General features: G+C 33.1%; 1 protein-coding gene across 1 annotated transcript in view; it reads left to right on the forward strand.

Moving 5' to 3' along the window:
- Positions 1 to 13,344: 13,344 nt before the first annotated feature.
- LOC124360135 (rac GTPase-activating protein 1-like) overlaps positions 13,345 to 20,779 on the forward strand; it is a 37,632-nt gene continuing 30,197 nt past the window's right edge. The window contains exons 1-2 of the mRNA XM_046813488.1: positions 13,345 to 13,520; positions 20,601 to 20,690. Of these exons, the coding sequence (XP_046669444.1) occupies positions 20,606 to 20,690 (85 nt within the window). The 5' untranslated portion in view covers positions 13,345 to 13,520; positions 20,601 to 20,605. The remainder of the gene's footprint in view (positions 13,521 to 20,600; positions 20,691 to 20,779) is intronic.

Consider the following 20,779-nt stretch of genomic DNA (forward strand, 5'->3'; position numbering starts at 1 on the left):
ACTTATGACGTCACATGAGAAAGCTAATTCCAGTAGAAAAATACCAAGTAGGCGCCCAGCTGGTGTGAACCGCTGTCTAAAGAAAGATGAAAATAATCTTTTTAATTTTTTTTAGGCCTCAGTTTAGGTAATCTAACTTCGAAGTACACTGTTTTCTTTATTTGCAAAGTACACTGTTTATTCGTGTCTATGCATGATTGGCCCTCTCCCCGGGATTTGATTGAACACCTATATCTTAGTTAGCCGAGACTATCCATTAGTCTAAGGAGGAAGACAAAAAATGGGTTAGTAACAAACGTCGCTCCGGTGGATTTATGATGATTAATATTTTGTCAAAGGCAACCAATAAATTATAAATCGTTTAACATTTAAGTGAGACGGCGTAGATAAAACCCCTTAAACATTATAACCTTCATATATTAATATAATATACTCAGTAGATAAATTAGAGTACTCAGTAGGTATTTAGTAGGAGTGGGTGTAAAATGTCCAGGGTGTAAACTTGGAATTATTCTCTTATTCAGTCTTTGGCCTGAAAACTACATTAACAATGTAATTGTAAAACCAAAATAAATATAGAGTTTTAATCAGAATATCTACATTAGGCACTAGTAGTGAAGAAATGAGAACTCGTATGTGACCAGCGTTGGAGTTTGATTGTATAGTACGGTCTCCATATCTAGAGGGCCACACTCAGCGACTTCAGAAGGTCCAGGATCGTATTTTGGGGGCTATCGAGGAATTATAATTTTATTCCTGTGCTGTACTGCTTGTACTATCTTGTACTACTCAACGGGAACTGGGTGAATGAAACTACCTTTAGTATATAATAACGGCCGTGGGAATAACACACTGGACCGGAGTATCGAGGTTACGGTTCATGACTGAGGTATTTTGAGGTGGTGGTAGGACAAGGAGGGGGGAGCGTCATCCCTTGGCCAATAGGATTTATTCATACGATATCCATTGCCAACATATTACATACACTGTAAGAATAGATATAGTCCTGCACTATATAATATACCACAGATATCACATCCCTCCCTTCTTAATTAGACACACAATTTTGTTACATTAAAAAACAATTACATAAATTGAACATACATTCTTAAGCACATAACCTGTAATACCCTTTTTTAAATACCGGAGGAAGAATATTGTTATATCAACTGTATTGGAATAATTATATTAATAAAATATTGGAATAAAACACATTATAAATTCATTATCCGTAATACACTTCTAAACTACTATTACAAATCTAGCCTTGTAATTGGCTTTCGCTCTCGTTGAGGATACCTGCGAACAGGAGTGGAACGAGCAAGTGGTGAACGCTGAGTAATAGGACTGGTGTTGTAGGTAGTGTGAGTATGAGAAGCGTTGGGTGACATAGCTGTACTGGGGCAGACAGAAATAGAATGCCGCGGCGCATCAGCTGTGCGGTTACTGCCTACTGGATTGTCGTCTGCACAGTCAGAGCGCGCTGTCTGCTGGCTCTCAGCTGTTATTACCTCAGCTGTTTGATCTGTCACTGGAGCAGTGTCGACTGCTATCAGCTGGTCAACACGACGCTTGTAAACAATACCAGACGCTAACCTCACTAAATACATTGTTGCACCTAGTTGTTTATTACACATCCTTCTACCCATCGCTCTTGAGATCTACTGTAATCTCTTACTAACACAGTTTGGTTAATTGGTAAAATACGTGTTTTACTACCTCTAGCATAGAACTTTTGTTTACCTTGTTTTTCTTCAACAACCTTAGATAAATTAGGTCTTAAAATGTCTAATCGGGTTCTAAGTGGTCTACCAAACATTAACATTGCTGGTGATTCATTTGTAGTCATATGAATTGAATTTCTATAGTCAAATAATATCTTACTTAAAGCTACTTGAATATTTACATTTTCTCTGAAAGCACATTTCAGTTTAGACTTGGCATAAGCCACTGAGTTTTCTGCTTGGCCGTTACTTCTAGGGTAAAACGGGGCACTAGTTGTATGTTTGATACCATTGTGTTTGAGGAAATTGTTAAACTCAATTGAACTGTACGGTGGACCGTTGTCACTATGCAAAGTGACTGGTATTCCGAACCTTGAAAACAACTCACGAAAATGACTAATAGTCTGACTAGCGGAAGTTGAACTTGTCTCAAAAACTTCCAACCATTTTGTGTACACATCTATGACAATTAAATACAATTTATTCTTATAATAGAAATGATCTGCGTGTATTCTCTCGAATGGTTTACTAGGATAGTGCCAATGGTGTAACTCACTTTTACTTGGATTCGGTCTTTCAAGAAGACAGGATGAACAACTGTTAGCAAGATTTTCAATATCTTTATCCAGATTTGGATACCACAGATAAGCTCTAGCTACTGCTTTCATTTTTGTTATACCGAGATGAGAAGCATGGAGCTCGTTTAAAACACAATTACGTAAACTATTTGGAATTATTACTTTGTAACCCCACATCAAGATACTCTGCTCAACAGCTATTTCCTCTCTCCTTACAAAGAACGGGTACAATTCTATATTGTCTTTAGGAATATGGCTTGGCCATCCATACATAGCATAGCCTAACACTTTTCTTAGTATTGGGTCTTTCTGGGTTTCAAGTTTTACTTGTTCACATGATACTGGCAAAGAACTCTCTTTTACAAAATGTAAATAGGTCCCTAACCCTAGCAATTCAGAACTGTCTTCTGATTTTGACACTGTCAATGGTAATATAATATAATATACCACAGATATCACACTGCTGTAATAGCTATAGAAGTATATAGGTTTGGAGTCCCTTCACAGTAGAAGAAAACTTCTACTCTTAACGTTCCTTCAAAAGTACCTTAATAGCGAAACCGATTGCTCTGAACTACTTAACAGTAAGATAAACATCAGAATACCTATTAGAACCAGACCGTCTGATCTCTTCTTGTGAGATTCGTATTCAACTAAGATTAAGTACACAACACAATACTCCGAATACCTTACATAAACATAATTATTGGGGACATAGTTGCACCACAGCTGGGAACTTCGTAACTGTTGTTCTTCTGTGACATCTGTTACCCTTAAAAAACCTTTATCTCCTCATGTACTATTACATTTATTTCATTACAGTTATTTTAACCGTTTTCTTCACTCTTTACAACATTCTTTATTAGTCCTTAAACAATTCTTTAAGAGTTAGACTTCTACTGGTAGGCAAAAGAAAAACTGTGTCAGCCTATTGAGTGATAGGCTCCAATAACGCAAAGCTGAATTCCACAGATGGACGCGCACCATCATGAAACCCATGTTTGTCTATTTAAAGAGTGTAGCAATATATTTGACTATTACAACTCTCTTCTCCTGATTTTAATGGCGGACCATACATACCATGGTGGACTGTTACCATTTTGTCCACATAACATAATGGACTTATCTAATGTTCGAATTAAAATCTGTGTTGTATTTGAAGATCCCAAACATCGGCATATTGGTGCGTCCAGTTCAGAGGGTGGTATTAAATCCGATGATTAGTACACAAATTCCAGGTTAAAGTGGTTTAAGGTATTTTATATAAACATACAAGATTTGTAGGGTAAAATTGAAGAGTTGGAGGGATTGTTAATTGATGCAAGTATTAGTGTAGTATGTCTCAGTGAGCATTGGCTCAGAAATGAGCAGGTTGGCCTCTATGTTCCTGTTAACTACACTATTGGGGGCAGCTTTTTTCGCATTAATTTTAACCATTTCAGAACTTGAATCCAGTATTACCTTCGAGGGCTTCAATTTATCTAATGTAGACTGGACTGCTCCCAATTCTGAGGTAATTTGCAGTACTCGCGGCCCATCAATGATATCGCTTCAACGCTTGAATTGTCACAAATCAACCTTGTTAGAAATTTGTTCGTGAATTTGTTCTTCATTTTAAACAACTCCCTTAATGACTTTTCCACACAAGGATAGCTTACTAGCGAAAGAACCAGCTCACTTAGATATTAATTTAAACAAACTGAACAACCACATCAGGTTCAGAACTGTACCCGGGACTTCCGGTGATGCGATGTTCTGAAGATTTCTGTGGTATTCCATTAATTATTGGAATCAGTTATGTTTCATCTCCCCGATACAATTGGGGTTTTTGAATCGCCTCCTCGAAAGCACTTACAGATTGCTACTGACTAATACACCATTAAATTTAAGGTAACTGGCAAGTCTCATTTACAATGTAGGTTTTCAACTGAATTAAAGAATTTCCTTATTCATCAAAAAGTGCCACAAAACGTTTAACACGAATTCTGATATCAATGATTATGTGGAATTTATTGTTTTAGAGCGGTTTGTAAGGAGTTGGGCTCGCATTTTTATGCAGATTATATGTTCTATGTCATATCGTATTCATTAATTCAAATTAATCCATAAGTTTGGTCATTTTGAATTTTCATAAATGGCGTTAAGTATTTGCGATCCTTCCCGATCTTATATATGAATGAAAAGTCTGAATAGTCGGTTGCTGACATATGCAATCTATTTGCTGATTACTTTCATAAGTTTATTACCGGCCCGGTACGCATGCCTCTTTATGTTTGTTTTATTATTTCAAAACTGTTTGAAAAGCTTCTTCTGAGAAGATTAAAATCATTAATCGATGAAGATTCTGTAGTACCTGCTTATCAATTTGGGTTTAGGCGAAAACATGGCACAATACAACAAGTCCATAGAACATTTGAAATGATACGGGAGTGCTTAAAAAATAAAAGTGATTGTTGGGCTACCTTTTTAGATGTCAGTCAAGCGTTTGATAAGGTGTGGCATATTGGTCTATTATACAAAATTAAGAAGCAGTATAAGTAACGTACTTAACTGTTCTGCTTGTTTAGATAAAACATTTTCAAATCGTTCAAAAGATTTTTCAATTATGTTAGACAAACTTTCAGATTCATCTGTGTCCTTTATATTCTTGTTCCCTAGAAGGAAAACTATAATTTTTGTGATTATTCTGTACAGCTTGAGCAAAAGTTACCCCTTCAGTAACCAAACTATTTTGAGAGGACTGGTTTTCTTTAACATTAGTTGGGTTGTTTCGTTTAGAATGATCCTGGTTGGTTTCAAAAGTCTTCTTTCTAAGTGGAGGGAATTGTATGTTTTGTATTTCTTTATATACAAGAAAATCTTTGTATTTAGCCGGATGCTCACCAGAGCACAAAAAGCAAGAAGGGGGTACTGTTGTATCATGATCCTGAGAACATTTAACACAACGAAATGTATTTTGACAATATGTTTAGTATGTTCATAACGTTGGCAACGTTTGCATTGAACAACTTGCTTCTTTTTATTAGGGGGTTCAAGTAACACTTTTAGCGTTTAGTGAATATTGAACTTTAAATATGTCTTTATTACGATCACAAGGCTCCAAATCAATAAAAAACAGAGACATTGGTTTCTTTGTAATTCTATTTCTTACATTGATCAGATTTCTTACTTTGTGGCCGTTTTCTTCAATCACTATTTTTAAGTCTTCAATAGAAATGTTATGCACATTCTTCAGCACAACTCTATATGCTCGTTCTTGCTTTAACTGGTAAGTATGGAAACTTACGTTCAAGTCTGTTAGTCCTTTGACTATATTCCGGTAAGTATCAGGGGAAGATGGAAAGAGTTTAATTCTGTCTTGATTAAGACACTTATAGGAGTATTCAGTTTTACTTACCATTGACTCTAGGGCTTTGATCATCGCTGAAACATTTTTCACTCCTGGCAAAAATATGGAAGGTGGCTTAGAATATTTTATTAAGTTGTTAGTGACGATATCTTCATCCATCGAATTTTCTTTGATAGAGGGTAGCAATTCATAGCTATTACTGAGTCGAATAGCGTCATCATTTCTTTGTCCAGTAGCTTTACTTAAGCAATGGCGCCTGAGTCTAATTCGTTATCAGAAATGTAACCATCCGGTGATTTGTACTGACTTAATTCTAATACGTTAGAGTTCTTCCTAAATAAGGAAATGTAATTATGTTAATTGAACGTTCTGTTCCATAATGGAAGAAAGATAAACAAACAAGTCCTTAACCCAAAAAAAAATAATTAGAATATATCAAACCAAGGAATGTTCACAATTTAAACTAAACTAACGCACTGACTTTACATGATTAATTCATCACGCTTTAACAAATCAAAACACAAATATATATATATATATATATATATATATATATATATATATATATATATATATATATATATATATATATATAACATAAATAAAATCAAACAAGTAATTAAATGATTTTCCCAGACAAAAATGAACGTGTATGTGTTGCTACTTTCGCAACAATCGACTGTAATAATGATTAGAGTGTTTGTCGATTACGAAGTGTCTAGAAAAAGTTTACAACCCTCTATGGAAAACATATGTTATGTTTATCATATGATTGTTATATGTGATGTGATGTGATTTGTAAACATTCGACAGTAAAGAGTTACAGTTTTGTGTTAAAGGTATTCATTAATACAGTGTGGTTTTTCTTGAAGAAAGTTAATATGTATGATAATAATATAATGTTATTTAGGTATATATTTTGTGACAATATAAAAGTAATACATTTTACCAGCTTCTTCTTATTGGAAACTAAATGTTTAATATATGATCAAACACTCCAATAAATGAAAAAATTTTATTTTGTGAGGCCTTTCGTGCTCAAAGAACACATCGTCAGACCCACATAACTGAAATACTTACTTACATAACTGACCTACTTTACTTTTATTTCAGTTATGTGGGTCTGACGATGTGTTCTATGAGCACGAAAGGCCTCACAAAATAAAAATTTTTCATTTATTGGAGTGTTTGATCATATATTAAGCATAAAAGTAATGTTTCAAATGTTGTGTGCGGATTATGTATAAAGGCTAGACTGAACGTGAGAAAAGCTTGTTTTAATTTTGTTTTTGAGGTTATTGCTTTGTTCAATTCTTGAATATTACTTTCAAAAAATTGAATTTTGTTTTCATTTGATTGTAAATATTGTACTACTATCCTTAAGAAATTCAATTTCTTTTTTTCATACTCTCCTAAAATAAGGGAGTTTCTAATAGGTTGAAGTCGAACTGCCCAATACAGGAGGTAAAATGCAAACAAGCGTATGTAATTTTCAGGATGAGCGTAAAACTTCTAGCTCTGCTCTGAAAAATAATTATTCTAATCAATGTTGTGCATACGTGTTGGTTCCAAACGTGTGATTAAAACACTAATTTCAACTTAAATTTGGCCCTAACTAGGGTGGTTAAAAATTAGTTTAAACACTGATTTTGTTTTGGCAATAAGACCTTTTGCACGAACTCAGTGGAAATATCTCGTTTTGCATGTAAAATGTTGTAGGTATAGGCTGATTTGCATGTAAGCGATACAGTAAAGAAACAATGTTTTTCTGAACAAACTTTTATTCTTTAAAAAAATGTAGGCCTTACCTAAGTGCCAAACATTATCGTAGTCGTAACAAAGCAACAAACAAACGGTTTTTAAATGTGCAAATGCAGGTCACAGCGCAAGAATAGGAACAACGATTTTCAAGACAAACTCTAATGTTATAAAATATTAAAATATGACTTACCTGAGAAATAAACATTGTCATAATAAGTAGTTAGTTAATGCAACAAACAGCTTTTTTTAAATATACAAGTTACAGCACTCATCATCGAGGCAGTAACGCATTTCTTCCTAATCATCATTAGCAGCTGTTGTAGCGTGTTCATCGTACATCAAACTCTTGTACCAACCAAGGAGTCAGAAATACACCAGTCCTCTCTAAACATTTGGCAAAATGGAGTTAACAAGCGAAGTTCAAAGCAGTGGCTCCGCTAGTCATAAAGTGAGACGCTTGCTGGGGTCAAATGCTGAGAAAATATGCGGACAAGGCTGAGGTTGGCTTATACAAGGCACTGGCGAAGGTAGACTGTTTGTGTATATGCAAAAAGACGCTGAAACTGTGAGCAAAATGTTCAAGCGAAAAATACATACATTTCACAATATTGATTTATTAGATAGAATAGGATTGTCTACACAAACTAAAAAAGAAATGAATAGAGGGGAAAGATATCTTTACTGAAATCGCCAAACTATCCAAGATGAGGGGTAGTCGCTAAACCACCCACTAAGATTGTTTCATTTTTGAACAAAAACTGAGATATCCCTAAGAATACGCCATGTAAAGGCAATTAAACATCTCCACGGATTGGTATGAGCGAACCAAGCATCAAAGAATATGGAAAACGAGAAAAATATGTTTATAAGTTGGTTAATATTTTACACCAGAACCAATGCTTAGAAAGTAGTTGTCAAAGTAAAACGTCATGACACAAAATAGTGAATAGTGAATAGTAGAAGAGAACTTGCTTATCATAATATTAAAGTATCATAGAAAGTTCCGTACTGGAGCCTTTTAGAAGCTGTTTAACAGCTGATATTCCAAAGTACTACATTTTAAATAATTGAAGCAGAGTGAATAATTTATAGGTTAGTGTAAAAATCAGTTTACTCCTATTTTAATTGTTTTTCACAACACAAAAATAACACAAAGGTTTGTCAACGTATATGGTCTTTTCTTTGGTTACCGCATAATGAAGTTGGAGTTCTAGTCTCAGTTGTCTAAAACTGTTTTTCCTTTTCTTTCTCAAAGAAGCGAAAGACTCTTCCCCGTCATACCTGTAGTTTTTCAAACCTGTTACCAACACAATAGTTTTGTAAGACTTCCTTTTCCTTATTTTTGGAGATGTTCACTTCCTTCTTGTGTCGGTAGCGTATTTCAATTCTCTTCAGTTTACTAGTTGCTTGGATGTTTTTATAGTATTCACTTAGGTTCTTATCAAGTAGTGGTCAGTCTTCTCCTGGTGCTCTTACCTTGCCTATACCACTGGAGATGTCGTGATATTCCTGTTTAATTAAAATTATGGGTTTTTCGCAACTAATTTTCTGCTCTTCCAAACGCAAGGTCGATAGGTAAAGAACTATGTCCGCGTACAAGGAAATACAATACAACATTTTCGATTAATGTTTTGTGTGTTTCCAAAAAACGAATCAGTGTTCTCAGGACAATATTATATTTATATTGAGAAACACAACCGTCACAAAACTACCTTAGTGCTGAACAACCCTGAAAAACAGCTTTTGTCAAATAGTTAAAGAGAGCCGATCATATTTCCCCACTGCCTTTTCCTGTCTGATCCTTTGTCCAAGCGTAGAACATAGGCTTTTGAGTTTTTAGATCAGCAATACAAAAGATATAAAACCCAATTTGCCTCCCGTAATAAGCTTCATGAATTAGAGTTTTTGGTAGTGGCTGGATTTGTTGAAGATCAAAGCAACGGCTAACACAATGAGGAACATCCATTTTATGTACTTGTAAAATACCTATACTCTTGAAAAGTGAACCCGCTTTTCAACCATTAGATGCGCTTTTTAGCAGACTGTGCTGGTATACTTTTAACTTGTTCTTTGAGAAGGCAGTACGTACTGCAAGTATCGGAGGCAGGTGATTTAAAACTTATGTTAAACTCGTTAACAAAAATCCTCCTAAATATGCTGCCTTCCACTTTTAGCTCCTCTTCACACTGATTAGTATACATTTTACTTATCGGTTTACTAATACTTAACTCACTATTCAGATATCATCTTTTGGACTTCTTTCTCTGTAATGTGGTTCAGTTCCTCTAAGCTTCTTTATGTACTCTCTAATACTTTATTTCTTAAAATAGTTCTTATTTTTGTAATGTCACTTCCTCTTTTCTCTTCAACAGCAAATCGAAAATGCACCTTTTTTCTATGTTTTTTTTCTAATTTCTCCAACACCAATAACAGTGCGAACAAATGTTAAACATACAAAACTTTTAACTGTATACACTGTTGGGTAAAAGCATTGTATTGAGTATCAGCTCAGGTCCAGGGGTTTCTTTTTGTTTTTGTTTCCCGGCCTAGGCCTATGTCTTTTGATTTTTGTTGTATGAATCAGATTAGCAATTATATTGTCTTGCCTTTTCTTGTATTTAACTTTGTAAAACTATTATTATGAAGCTTTTATACCATTAGGCCTTATTTTTACACATGTTTACTGTTGTGTTTACAAGGAACAAAAACTAGGGCTCTTTTAGGAGCTGCATACCTGGTAATTTGTTCACTTTTTCTTTTGTAACGAATCTAAAAAACTACATGCCTATTGCCATAAAGCATGTATTGGGTAGGGCGTATACGAGTCCCCTTTACTTGATCACATTCGCTTTAAATGCAAGAATTTGCTTATTTGAAAGTAACTGACTTGGTTATATTCATAATGAAAGCTGTAATGAGACTTTGTCAATGATCTTTATTTTATGGCAATAAAAAAATGTTGATTGATTGATTAAAAAGGATCTGATCAAGACAATATTGCCTCCTTTCGTAGTGGTAAGTAAGCGAGTTGACTGTCGATTTTTATTTTTTAAAGTCATTGACAGTGTTGATAACGAGTATCTTTTGTCACAGCTAGGGAAGGAGTGATATCTAGGGAAGGTGTAAAATAACCATGCGGGATCTTTCTATTGACAAGCTCATTGATGCCATAACTACTAAGGCAATTCGAGATCTTGACTTGCACATGCGGCTTGAGTATGAGGGGCAATGAATGTTGCGTACGTACCTCTTGTGAAATCAGCCTTGAAATAACTCAGCGGCAGCATTGTCTGATGTCCCTACCAACTTGTGCACTTACGAAATTTTTTTAGAAAATATAGGGCAGTTTTCTGTGAGTTGTTGGAGTCAAGCTTGCGTTCGATTATCTGAATGTATATGTGTATTTGTTGAAGAGGTCTTTAGATCTAGAACCCCTTGATAAAAAGACCTGGTATTATTGCTTAATGCTATTATGTTCCTCCAAAATCTCGTAAATAAAGATGTAGACTGACCAGCATAGCGTCACGCCGGGGGGGGGGAACAAAATATTTGGCCACGCATATGACAGCGTTAGTAATACGAGCGTGAAATTTAAAGGTGTAGCTGCTAGGTTTCATGAAGAAGGGCAGCTTTTGTACACTCACTGCCATGCCCATTTGCTTGATCTTGCAGTTATGAGATTTTGAGAAGAAACAAGACAGCTTCGCAAATGCTTATCTACTGTAAATAATCTGTACAGTTTAATTAATGCAATGCAGCAGCCAACAGTTTTTTTTTTTTTAATCAATATGTAAGCAAATTGGACAAACCAAAATTAAAAAGACTGGTGAGCTTGTCTCGAACTAGATAGACTGTTCGGTACAAGTTTGATAATGCTATTTTGGATCAACTTCCGGAAGTGTACGAAACTTTGGAAGTTATTGCAAATGACACAACAAATAATAAAATTGCAGCAGAAGGCGATACTATAGCCAAACAAATCAGCATTTTTGAATTTGTTTTCCATATAAAAATATTGTACAATGTTTTGGGCCAGACCGATGTCCTCTCCAAAGAGCTGCAGAGCAAATCTTTGATTATTTCTACGGTTTTCGCAAAAATTGAATCAGCCATTGACTGTTTAAAACTAGATATAAATGACGATGGAATTAGTCGCGGTGGAATGAAGATTCCGAAACAATTTTGATGCTAGTGACTACTTAGGGGCTTCATTGCATCAATTAGCTGAACAAATGTTCAAGACATTTACTTTGCTGGTTTTGACACAGTCATCGCAAACTTGCGATTTAATTTTTCTTAGAACGACTGTGGCAAAATCCATAATATTACCCAACTACTATTAGATTCGAATAACATTGACAAAATAGTTAGTCTGAACATCCAGAAATTCTATAAGTTGTCTATAAGCTTTTCTACACAGCTTGTTCTTTCACTGATATGCAAAGAATAATTTTGTGAAAACCGACAAGAAAATTTGTGTCAATAACAAATAGGGGTTTGTATTTAAAAAATGTTTAGTTTCCCCCCTTTAGAAAAGGGGGGCAAAATTTTCAACAACTTGAAAAATAAAAAAAAAATATTATAATAGGTAGGGTCAAGGTTTCACATAGATATATCGGGCCGTTTACATTATATCCAGGTGTGCCAGGACATAAAACTCACTCTGTATATTGTTTTATATTGTGACATTGTGTTTACTGAGATTTGCAAATGGGTTTGTAATTTTTTTAAATATCCGATTAACTATTCTGTATTATGTTTTTGTGGTTGGTTCCTTAAAATTGGGTTGCTATGAGTGGGCTGTTAGGGTAGTATTTGTACTGAATTGCATATTTATTGATTATGTAATTTATTCTAGCATATGGATAATTATTTTGTTATGTTTTCTTGTCCCTTATTGTTTCCTTTAGATAGTTTTGTGAATGTCAGGAGTTTGTAATCAGTTTATGATTATACTTTATTATATAATTATTATGTATTATTCTCAATATTTTTGTTACATAGATTCTACTTTATTGTATATAATCTATCGTATGGGTCTTTTACTCATTGTTAAATGATTGTTGACTAATGTTTACCAAAATAAACCCTAATATAAAATAGCCAACTCTACTAACTAGAATAATCATGACAGTATGGTAAAGTCACAGTTAAATGAGAAAATAAAAAATCTTTCAAGTGAAACATGTTTGACCCAAAAATTGGTTTAAGCCCAACTAAAATATAACAACTTACAAACATTAATACTAAGAGACACATAATACTATTTGTACATATAACTAATCAAAGTCAGTATGTACACTGATTCTGAAACAATCATGAGTAAAATACCGTATAAGTCGCAAATTTATTATAATTTGACTTTATTTGCATAAGAATGTTATAAACACTACGAAGCAGTTTGTCAAATACTTTTTCATTTATCTGTCCTATCAATAAGAGGCATTTCACTAATTTCGTGTGTGGTTTCTTATCATTTTGGCTATATTTAAAACAGCGTTTTCGACTCTAGAAATACATAGTATTAATAGATTGTGACATAGTTAACCATATTTTTTTTATAACAGACGTTTTTCACGTTAAACGATTTCATATCTTTTATGAGAGGCTTTAAAAGATACTGTACCTTAGGCATTATTAATAAGTGCCATTTGTGCTAAAGGAACTTGTCGTAACATGTAAAACGCCATAAATTAAATTTTTATAATTTATTAACAAATTTAACACTTGGTAGTTTACTTTATTTACACCATAACAAAATGGTAATATAATAACCAACCGTTCAAAATCATCTAAAAATGTTAATACTTATAATATATTCCCTTTACCAACTTTATATATGTATTTACAAAGAGAAACAAAAGCAGAGAGTGATTATTTTTGTGCTCTTTGATGTCGTCCTACTCTCTACTTCTTTACCAATCAGCATTCTCATATTCCAAAATACAAATCTTGACCGGTCGGCCGCCAAAAGTCGTTTAATCTTGCTGTTTAGTGTTTACTAATTTGTAGTTTGTCTTCTCTGTCTTTGTATATATTAAAATATTGTCATGGTGTATTGTTTCAATTTGGAGTAGATCGTACATAGGCAGGTTTGTACAAAAAGAAGTAAGTATGCGTTGAAAATACGTTATAAACGTTCAAATAAATTTAAGAAAAATTGTAAATTTTAATGTTTTTATTAATTTAGGCTGTCACTTTATCCATCTCTAGACAATTACATTGGTTACTGCCTAGCCTAATTATTATTATTATGTATTGGGAGTCAGGATTGTATTGTAGTTAGCATGATTCATTTGATACTTATAGCAAATTGAAAAACAGCTCTGGATATTGCCATAGGTCACAACTTAATCTGGTAAGCACATTGAAAACTATCAAGTAGTGTATATATGCACTACTTAACTAAAGATCTTAGTAATTCTGAACTTAACGGCAGGAGCAGCAAACTATGAGTTTCGCGTTATTAACCTATTGCTTTCATCCTCCTGAACACAACAATATAATGTTTCAATGAGTGGAAATGATAAATAATGAAGCTATAGAAAATTAAAAGTGGAACTACTTTTCTCACGTGTAGCGAGAAATATCTCATTATTCTAAAGGCTTGTAATCTTGTTATGATTGTAAGTCCACCTCCTATTGGTTGCTTTTGACGTCAACGACAATGCTATCTTAGGATAACTTAATGTAAAATAAAAATAATGGTGAAATCAGGGGAATTTGACCCTAATGAAAACGTTTTTTTAATTAGACCTTCTAAAAATAAAGTTTGTATCAGCCTGACATCAGTGCAGCATACCCTAGGCAGCATTAAAGGAATAAAAAGCCTGTGCTGATGGTGATATACGAAATCATCGGTAAATAAATCGGTAAAAAATCCCACAAGGTAGTGCCTATTAGTAAAAAATCTAATTCTAAATGTTCCGATTACAAATGCCTTCGATCATTACTACTTTATAGGAAACACAAGGAAAAAACAAATATTGTAAATCCACCTAACTAGGCTATAACTTTCTACTATTTTGCAAGTAAAGTAGTTTCACTTTGAGTATTCCAAAATACATTACTTGTCATTTTCATACCCTAAAACCTTATATTGTTTTGTTCAGAAGAGCAATATCAATAGGTTAATAGCGGGAATTGCGCTTCCAGTGTAGATCAAAATAAATTTGATAATAATGCTTACAAATTGAATCAAACTTTCAACAAACCGGTGTAAAAAACAAACAAAGTTTATAAATAAGCAAATCTAACGTAATCATAACTTTGTATCTTGGATATACTATGTACTTACATAGGCCTACCATGTGGTAACTCCCAATCAGATAAAAATAGTATTTCTTGATTTAAAAATAATACGATTACACTACTAACTTATACTCTCACTCTAATAAAAACGATGATCAATTAAAAAGGAATAAATTAATTTCCTATTGTTTTAACTGCTTACGTAACCCGCTAAGATAGGTGGAAATGATACAGTCTCAAAAAATAATGAAAGTGACAAGGATTTTGAGGTTTATATCTCACGAAGGAGAAAATCTGCTATGAAGCATGCTCAAGAAAGAGATAACAGTGGTGATACTACTTATCAAGAAAAAGCTACAGCTAGACCTATTGTTGGGATAAAAACAGGGGGTAGTAGTAAACTAAAAATTGCTAGTAAGAGATCTTGGGTGTTTGTATCTCGTTTGGATACAAGTGTTGCCAAGGAAAATATTGAAACATACTTGAAAAACTCTAAAATCGAGGACTTTGTTTGTTTAGAGTTAGAGACAAAATATGATACATACAAGTCTTTTAAAATTGGTGTAAAGGACTCACAGTTTGATCAAGTCATGGATCCCAAGTTCTGGGAAGAAGGTATACTCGTTAAGGAGTATGTGCCACTGCGTAGGCAATTCAGAGGCAATTTTTTAGGCAATCGCAGAGGTTAGATGACTCTAGCCTCGTGAAATCAAATAGTGATAACTGTTTGCTTGGTTTTTTTGTACCTAAATATACAGGGCCTTAACAATAAAACTGTTGTTCTTGAGGACTATATAGTGAATCTTAACTTAGACTTATCCCCGATCGCATTCATATGTATCACGGAACATTGGTTGTGTCAAGATGAACTTTTGAATTCTCACCCAGAGAATTATTATTGTGCGGCAAATTATTGCAGAACTGATCATATCAGAGGTGGCGCGGCAATCTTTGTGAAAAATAACTTGGAAACCAGAGAATTAGATTTAGGATCATTCTGTTCCGAGTTGGACTTTGAAGCAGCGGCAGCAATTGTGGACAATTTCAAGCTTATCATCATCTGCATCTACCGCTCGCCTGGGTCTGACCCTAAATATTTTCTCAGTACATTAGAAGATCTCTTTATACACCTGACAAAATGGGATGACTACACCGTCATAGCAGGTGGCGACTTCAATGCTGATTTCGATGTAACTACCACAAAGACCACAGCAGTCGAGTTTCTTAATCTACTTCGACAATTTAACTCCTACTGTTTGAACTCTGCACCTACTAGAGGTAACAACTGTCTTGATAATGTTTTTGTAAATTGTAGTTTAGACTATGTAAATTGTAATGTTGTCAAAAATTTTCCGTTTACTGACCATGCTTATTAATTTGAAGGTCATAAATAGATCGATGGCAAAGGGAGCTTCATCTAAACAACATAGTATACTTAAGGCTAATTCCTCTTACAAATTTGTCCTGCCTAGGAAAAGTATGTCTTGTTTAACTGTTAACTGGTCCCTGTTTTCTGCACAGTGTTTTTGTAATGGAGCAGCAATGTTCACATGTTTTTTTACTATTTTGATTAATATTTTGAATTATTTTTTTATTTTAAAATTACCTAAATTTGAAGTAAATGGGGTTAAAGGGAGAAATAGTTGGTATACATCTGACTTGGCAACTTTAAAGGATAGGTTGTTGTCTCTTGATTTTTTGTACAAGAATACTGGTAGTAATACAGTTAAAAATCAGCGGAAAGTGCTAAAGAGAGAGTACACCAATAACATTTCTGCTGCCAAAGTAGCTTATAACAGTCAGCTAATAGATTTTAGCAAGAACAAGTGTAAGGCAGCTTGGTCCTTAATAAAGAAAAACTGTAACATGGCAAAAGGCCAAGAGCCCTTGATCTCACCAAATATGTTTAACAATTATTGTATAGAAGCAGTTGTTGAAGCAAAAAAAGCCATTGAAAAACCTGCTGTTACTACTAAAGCTCTCCTTAAAAATTTTTGCCCAGTTAGTTTAAGTAATATTAGCTTATTTGAGTGGAAATCCGTGTCAACAGATGATGTTCTTAAGGTCGCAAAACATTTGAGTGATTCTTGCAGCAATGATTATTATTACATGTCTAATACTCTTTTGAAGCAAATACTACCTTTTATTGTCGAACCTATTACTAAATGTGTCAACTGTTTACTTAAAGAAGGAAATTTTCCTGAAGAGCTTAAAATCTCCAGAGTTAGTCCTATCTACAAGAAAGGTCCGAGAGATAAACCTGAAAGTTATCGCCCAGTCTCAATTGTACCTGTTGTATCCAAATTGATTGAAATTATAATTTATGAACAAGTTGTTACTTTTTTGGAAGAGAAAAACATGTTGTCCAAATTTCAGTTTGGTTTTAGGTTGGGTAAAGCCACGCTTAATGCCATAGATAGTTTGGTTTTTGAAATTTTGCAGGCCTTTGAGAGCAGGGCCTTTGCTCAGGTAACGTTTTGTGACCTGAGCAAGGCTTTCGACTGTGTTGATCACTCGGACCTATTAGAAAAACTTAATTTTTATGGTTTTCGGGGTAGCTCATTGAGGCTTTTCAAGTCCTATCTAGAAAATAGAAGGCAGGTGGTTTTTATCGATGGAGAATGGTCTCAAGAAGTTGTCCTAAAATATGGAGTGCCACAGGGCTCGGTTTTGGGGCCTTTGTTATTTTTAATAAGTATTAATGATTTGCCTGTAAATGTTATTAGTAGAACTTTCCTTTATGCTGATGACACAACTTTCTTGAATGTTTCAAATGATATTGTAGGGCTGAATGATTTGGTGAGGAGCTCTTTAGAAGAGGCAGGTGTGTGGTTTCGAGCCAATGGTTATCTCTTAAATAAAAGTAAAACTGAAAATTTAATATTTAGCTTAAGGCCATACAATCAGGAACTTGTAGAGTTGGACACTGTTAATAATGTTAAGTTTCTTGGTATTTTTATTGATCACCAGCTGACCTGGGGAACACATATAGACCACATTAAAACTAGACTGTCTAGAGTTGTATTTCTATTGAGACGTCTGAAACATTGTGTAACAACAGATTATATTAGGATGGCATATTTCGCTTTCTTTCAGTCAATAATGAAATACTGTTTGCTTGTATGGGGTAACTCTCCAAGGATTGTTGAGATTTTGAAATTGCAGAAGAGGGTTATTAGAATAATTAATGGCTCAGCCCCACTAGATCATTGCAAGCCTATATTCATTAGTTTAAAAATTAACACTGTTGTCAATCTTTACATTTTTGAACTTGCTGCTTACTCCTTAAAAAAAATTACCAGAAATGATACTTAATGAAGACCTACATCCATACAATACACGTAATAAAGATAATATTAGTTTTCAACAATGCCGATTAAGTAAAATGTTAAATAGCCATTCTGTCATGTGCAAAAAAGTCTATAATAAGTTAAGTTATTTTGTTAAATTGTATAGTTGTAAGGTTTTTCTTAAAAAACTCAATGACTGGCTGTTAGCAAATCCTTTATATAACATTGAGGAATTCCTAGAACACCCTGGCGTAACTCTGTAATATATTGTCCGTTGATCAATACCTTTTTGCTTTGTTGACTCTTTAAATAGTTTATTTTTGTTCTTGTTCACTGTTCTTACTGTCTTTATTTTTTTGTTAACTTATTGAATTTTTGTGATGTTATCTAGTTATATACTTATTTATTAATTTATTTATTATCAATTTTACATTGTTTTTAAAATTGTTACATTTATTACAATACATGCATTGTTACTATTTTATACGGCTAAGTTTTGTTTTGTTTTTTTTTTTTTTTACTGCTCTAGTATGACTAAGAACAATGTAACGTTCAACAATTCTGACATTGTCAATACATGTATATATGTCCATGACAATAAAGTATTATTATTATTATAATCAAACACATAAAAACCTTTCGACTAATTAATTGTATTAGAGTTATTGTGCTGTGATTGAGTAATAGACGTCATTGTTGAAAAGACTGCACGGGACGGTAGATGATGCATAACTAAACTGTTCTGACCACAGAACACTTAGATAAGCTATCGGGAGCAGATACACTGAAAATCATAGATGAAAAGAAGCACATTATTCAAACAGAAACACAAACTTTACATTTATATTTAAATTATTAAAAAACAGTTATTTTGTGATTTCTACCCTCTGAAACTAATATATTTTTGTTCAGGAGGATGAGCAGAATACAAATCCTGAAAATGGCTGTTGAAAACAATAACTTTGTTAATTATCGATCTTTGTGAACATGTTCTATCGATATATATATATATATATATATATATATATATATATATATATATATATATATATATATATATACCTAAGAAAACACTCAAAACAAGGAATAATAAGTACTTACTGGAAGTAATATTTTTTCAATTTAGCAGATTATCTAGCCAAATACCTCCACAGGATGGAAGTAAAATAAGTGTCAACGATTTATTTCTCCCTGAAACCATGAAGAATTTTAACTCTAGAAAGCAGTTAAATCCGTTTAATTAATTTTGATGTGTTGTTTTTAATTTTTTTTTATAAAGCCATATTTAACTCACTTATTTCTAATAATATTGTTTTGTAATAGTGTTGATGTAGAACCATATATGAGGGATTTGTCTAATAGGACCATCTCATCATCATTAAATTGGATAGATGATAAGTTTTTTTATTCTCGGGCAGAAATCTTGGATTATCATCCAACGTATTGTGTTTTGAATAATAGTCTTCCTGTGAATTATTCAATTTATTAATCTTCTAAGATGAACTTGTTTTTTCTTCATAATGATAGGTTTGATCCATTGCTGTGTATTAATATCAATTTCTTCAATGTTATCTTGGTGAAATGTTAATTTAATTTCTATTTTTATTTCTTTGATTGATATGTTCATTACATTCATTTTTGCATATAAACTGTTAATTTCTTCTTTTATCAATATTATTTTCCCTCTTTGTAATGCTTTTAGTGCAGCTCTTGATGTAGATTTAGTTTTTAATTGAATATAATTTAGAATAATATTTTCACTCAGGCATATCTTATTGAACTGTATATCTTCTTTTACCTTTGCTGACTTAAGTGAGAAGTATTTGTATTTGTGGATAATGTATTTGTTGTTAGTCATATCTGTTATTATTAACCCTACAATATATTTATATTTTCTTATATATTTTCTTTTATATTTTCATTGGCAATTATAGACTGTAACCTAAATAGACTGACAGTTTTGTTCTAAGACTCCAGAGCTCAGCCCTCTCGGCATTTAAAGTTTTATAGAAATTACTGAAAATTCAAAAGAACAGATTATGTTACACTACAGAATTACACAATACAGCTTACTACAAACGCATGTTGTGAATCATCATGGGTGATCATCATGTGTTTATTGTATTATTAGAGGCATGTATAAAAAATTAAGTGTATTTGACATTTTCTGGTCCAAAGTGCATAGTCATTTCCAAAACGATAATAATTTTAGATATAAAAACATACTAAAAGAACTAATAAAGAAGGTACAAATTGTCGTTTTTTTTCAATTCCAGTGGTTGTAAACACCCAAGATCAGTTAAATCTAAAAACTGGCTCAACCATACTAGTGCACTGTAGAAAAAATACTTTCAATATGGAATCTCAATAAATAAATAACGCATATGTATTAATATTCATGGTATCTGAAGAAAAATATATAATTTACTAAATGTATCCAGAAGGAAAATTAAGTGTTTCTTTATTTTTGTGGCAAAATAGATAATCTTAAAGTTTGACATCTTTTGGTGTATCAATTATTAAAATAAAGGTGAACTCAGTTTACTAAGTAGTTTAAGTCTACAGCAAAGTTGTATTCAAATCTCTTATGTGTGTGTTTGTTTCATGATAAAATTCAATTTCATAAAATACACAATTCTATTTACAGATACAATGGAATCCAAAACCCTGTCACTTCTGGCTAGTTTTGACGAACTCCAAAAAATCAACAAAATTACAACTCAGTCTTGCTTGGAAGGTATGTATTTCTTTTAGGAAAAAGTATAATTTCAATATAATGTGCAATATAATATATGTACAGACATAAAAATCACTATAACATTATAG

Source organism: Homalodisca vitripennis, chromosome 4 (assembly GCF_021130785.1).
Source record: "Homalodisca vitripennis isolate AUS2020 chromosome 4, UT_GWSS_2.1, whole genome shotgun sequence".
NCBI classification, from domain to species: domain Eukaryota; kingdom Metazoa; phylum Arthropoda; class Insecta; order Hemiptera; family Cicadellidae; genus Homalodisca; species Homalodisca vitripennis.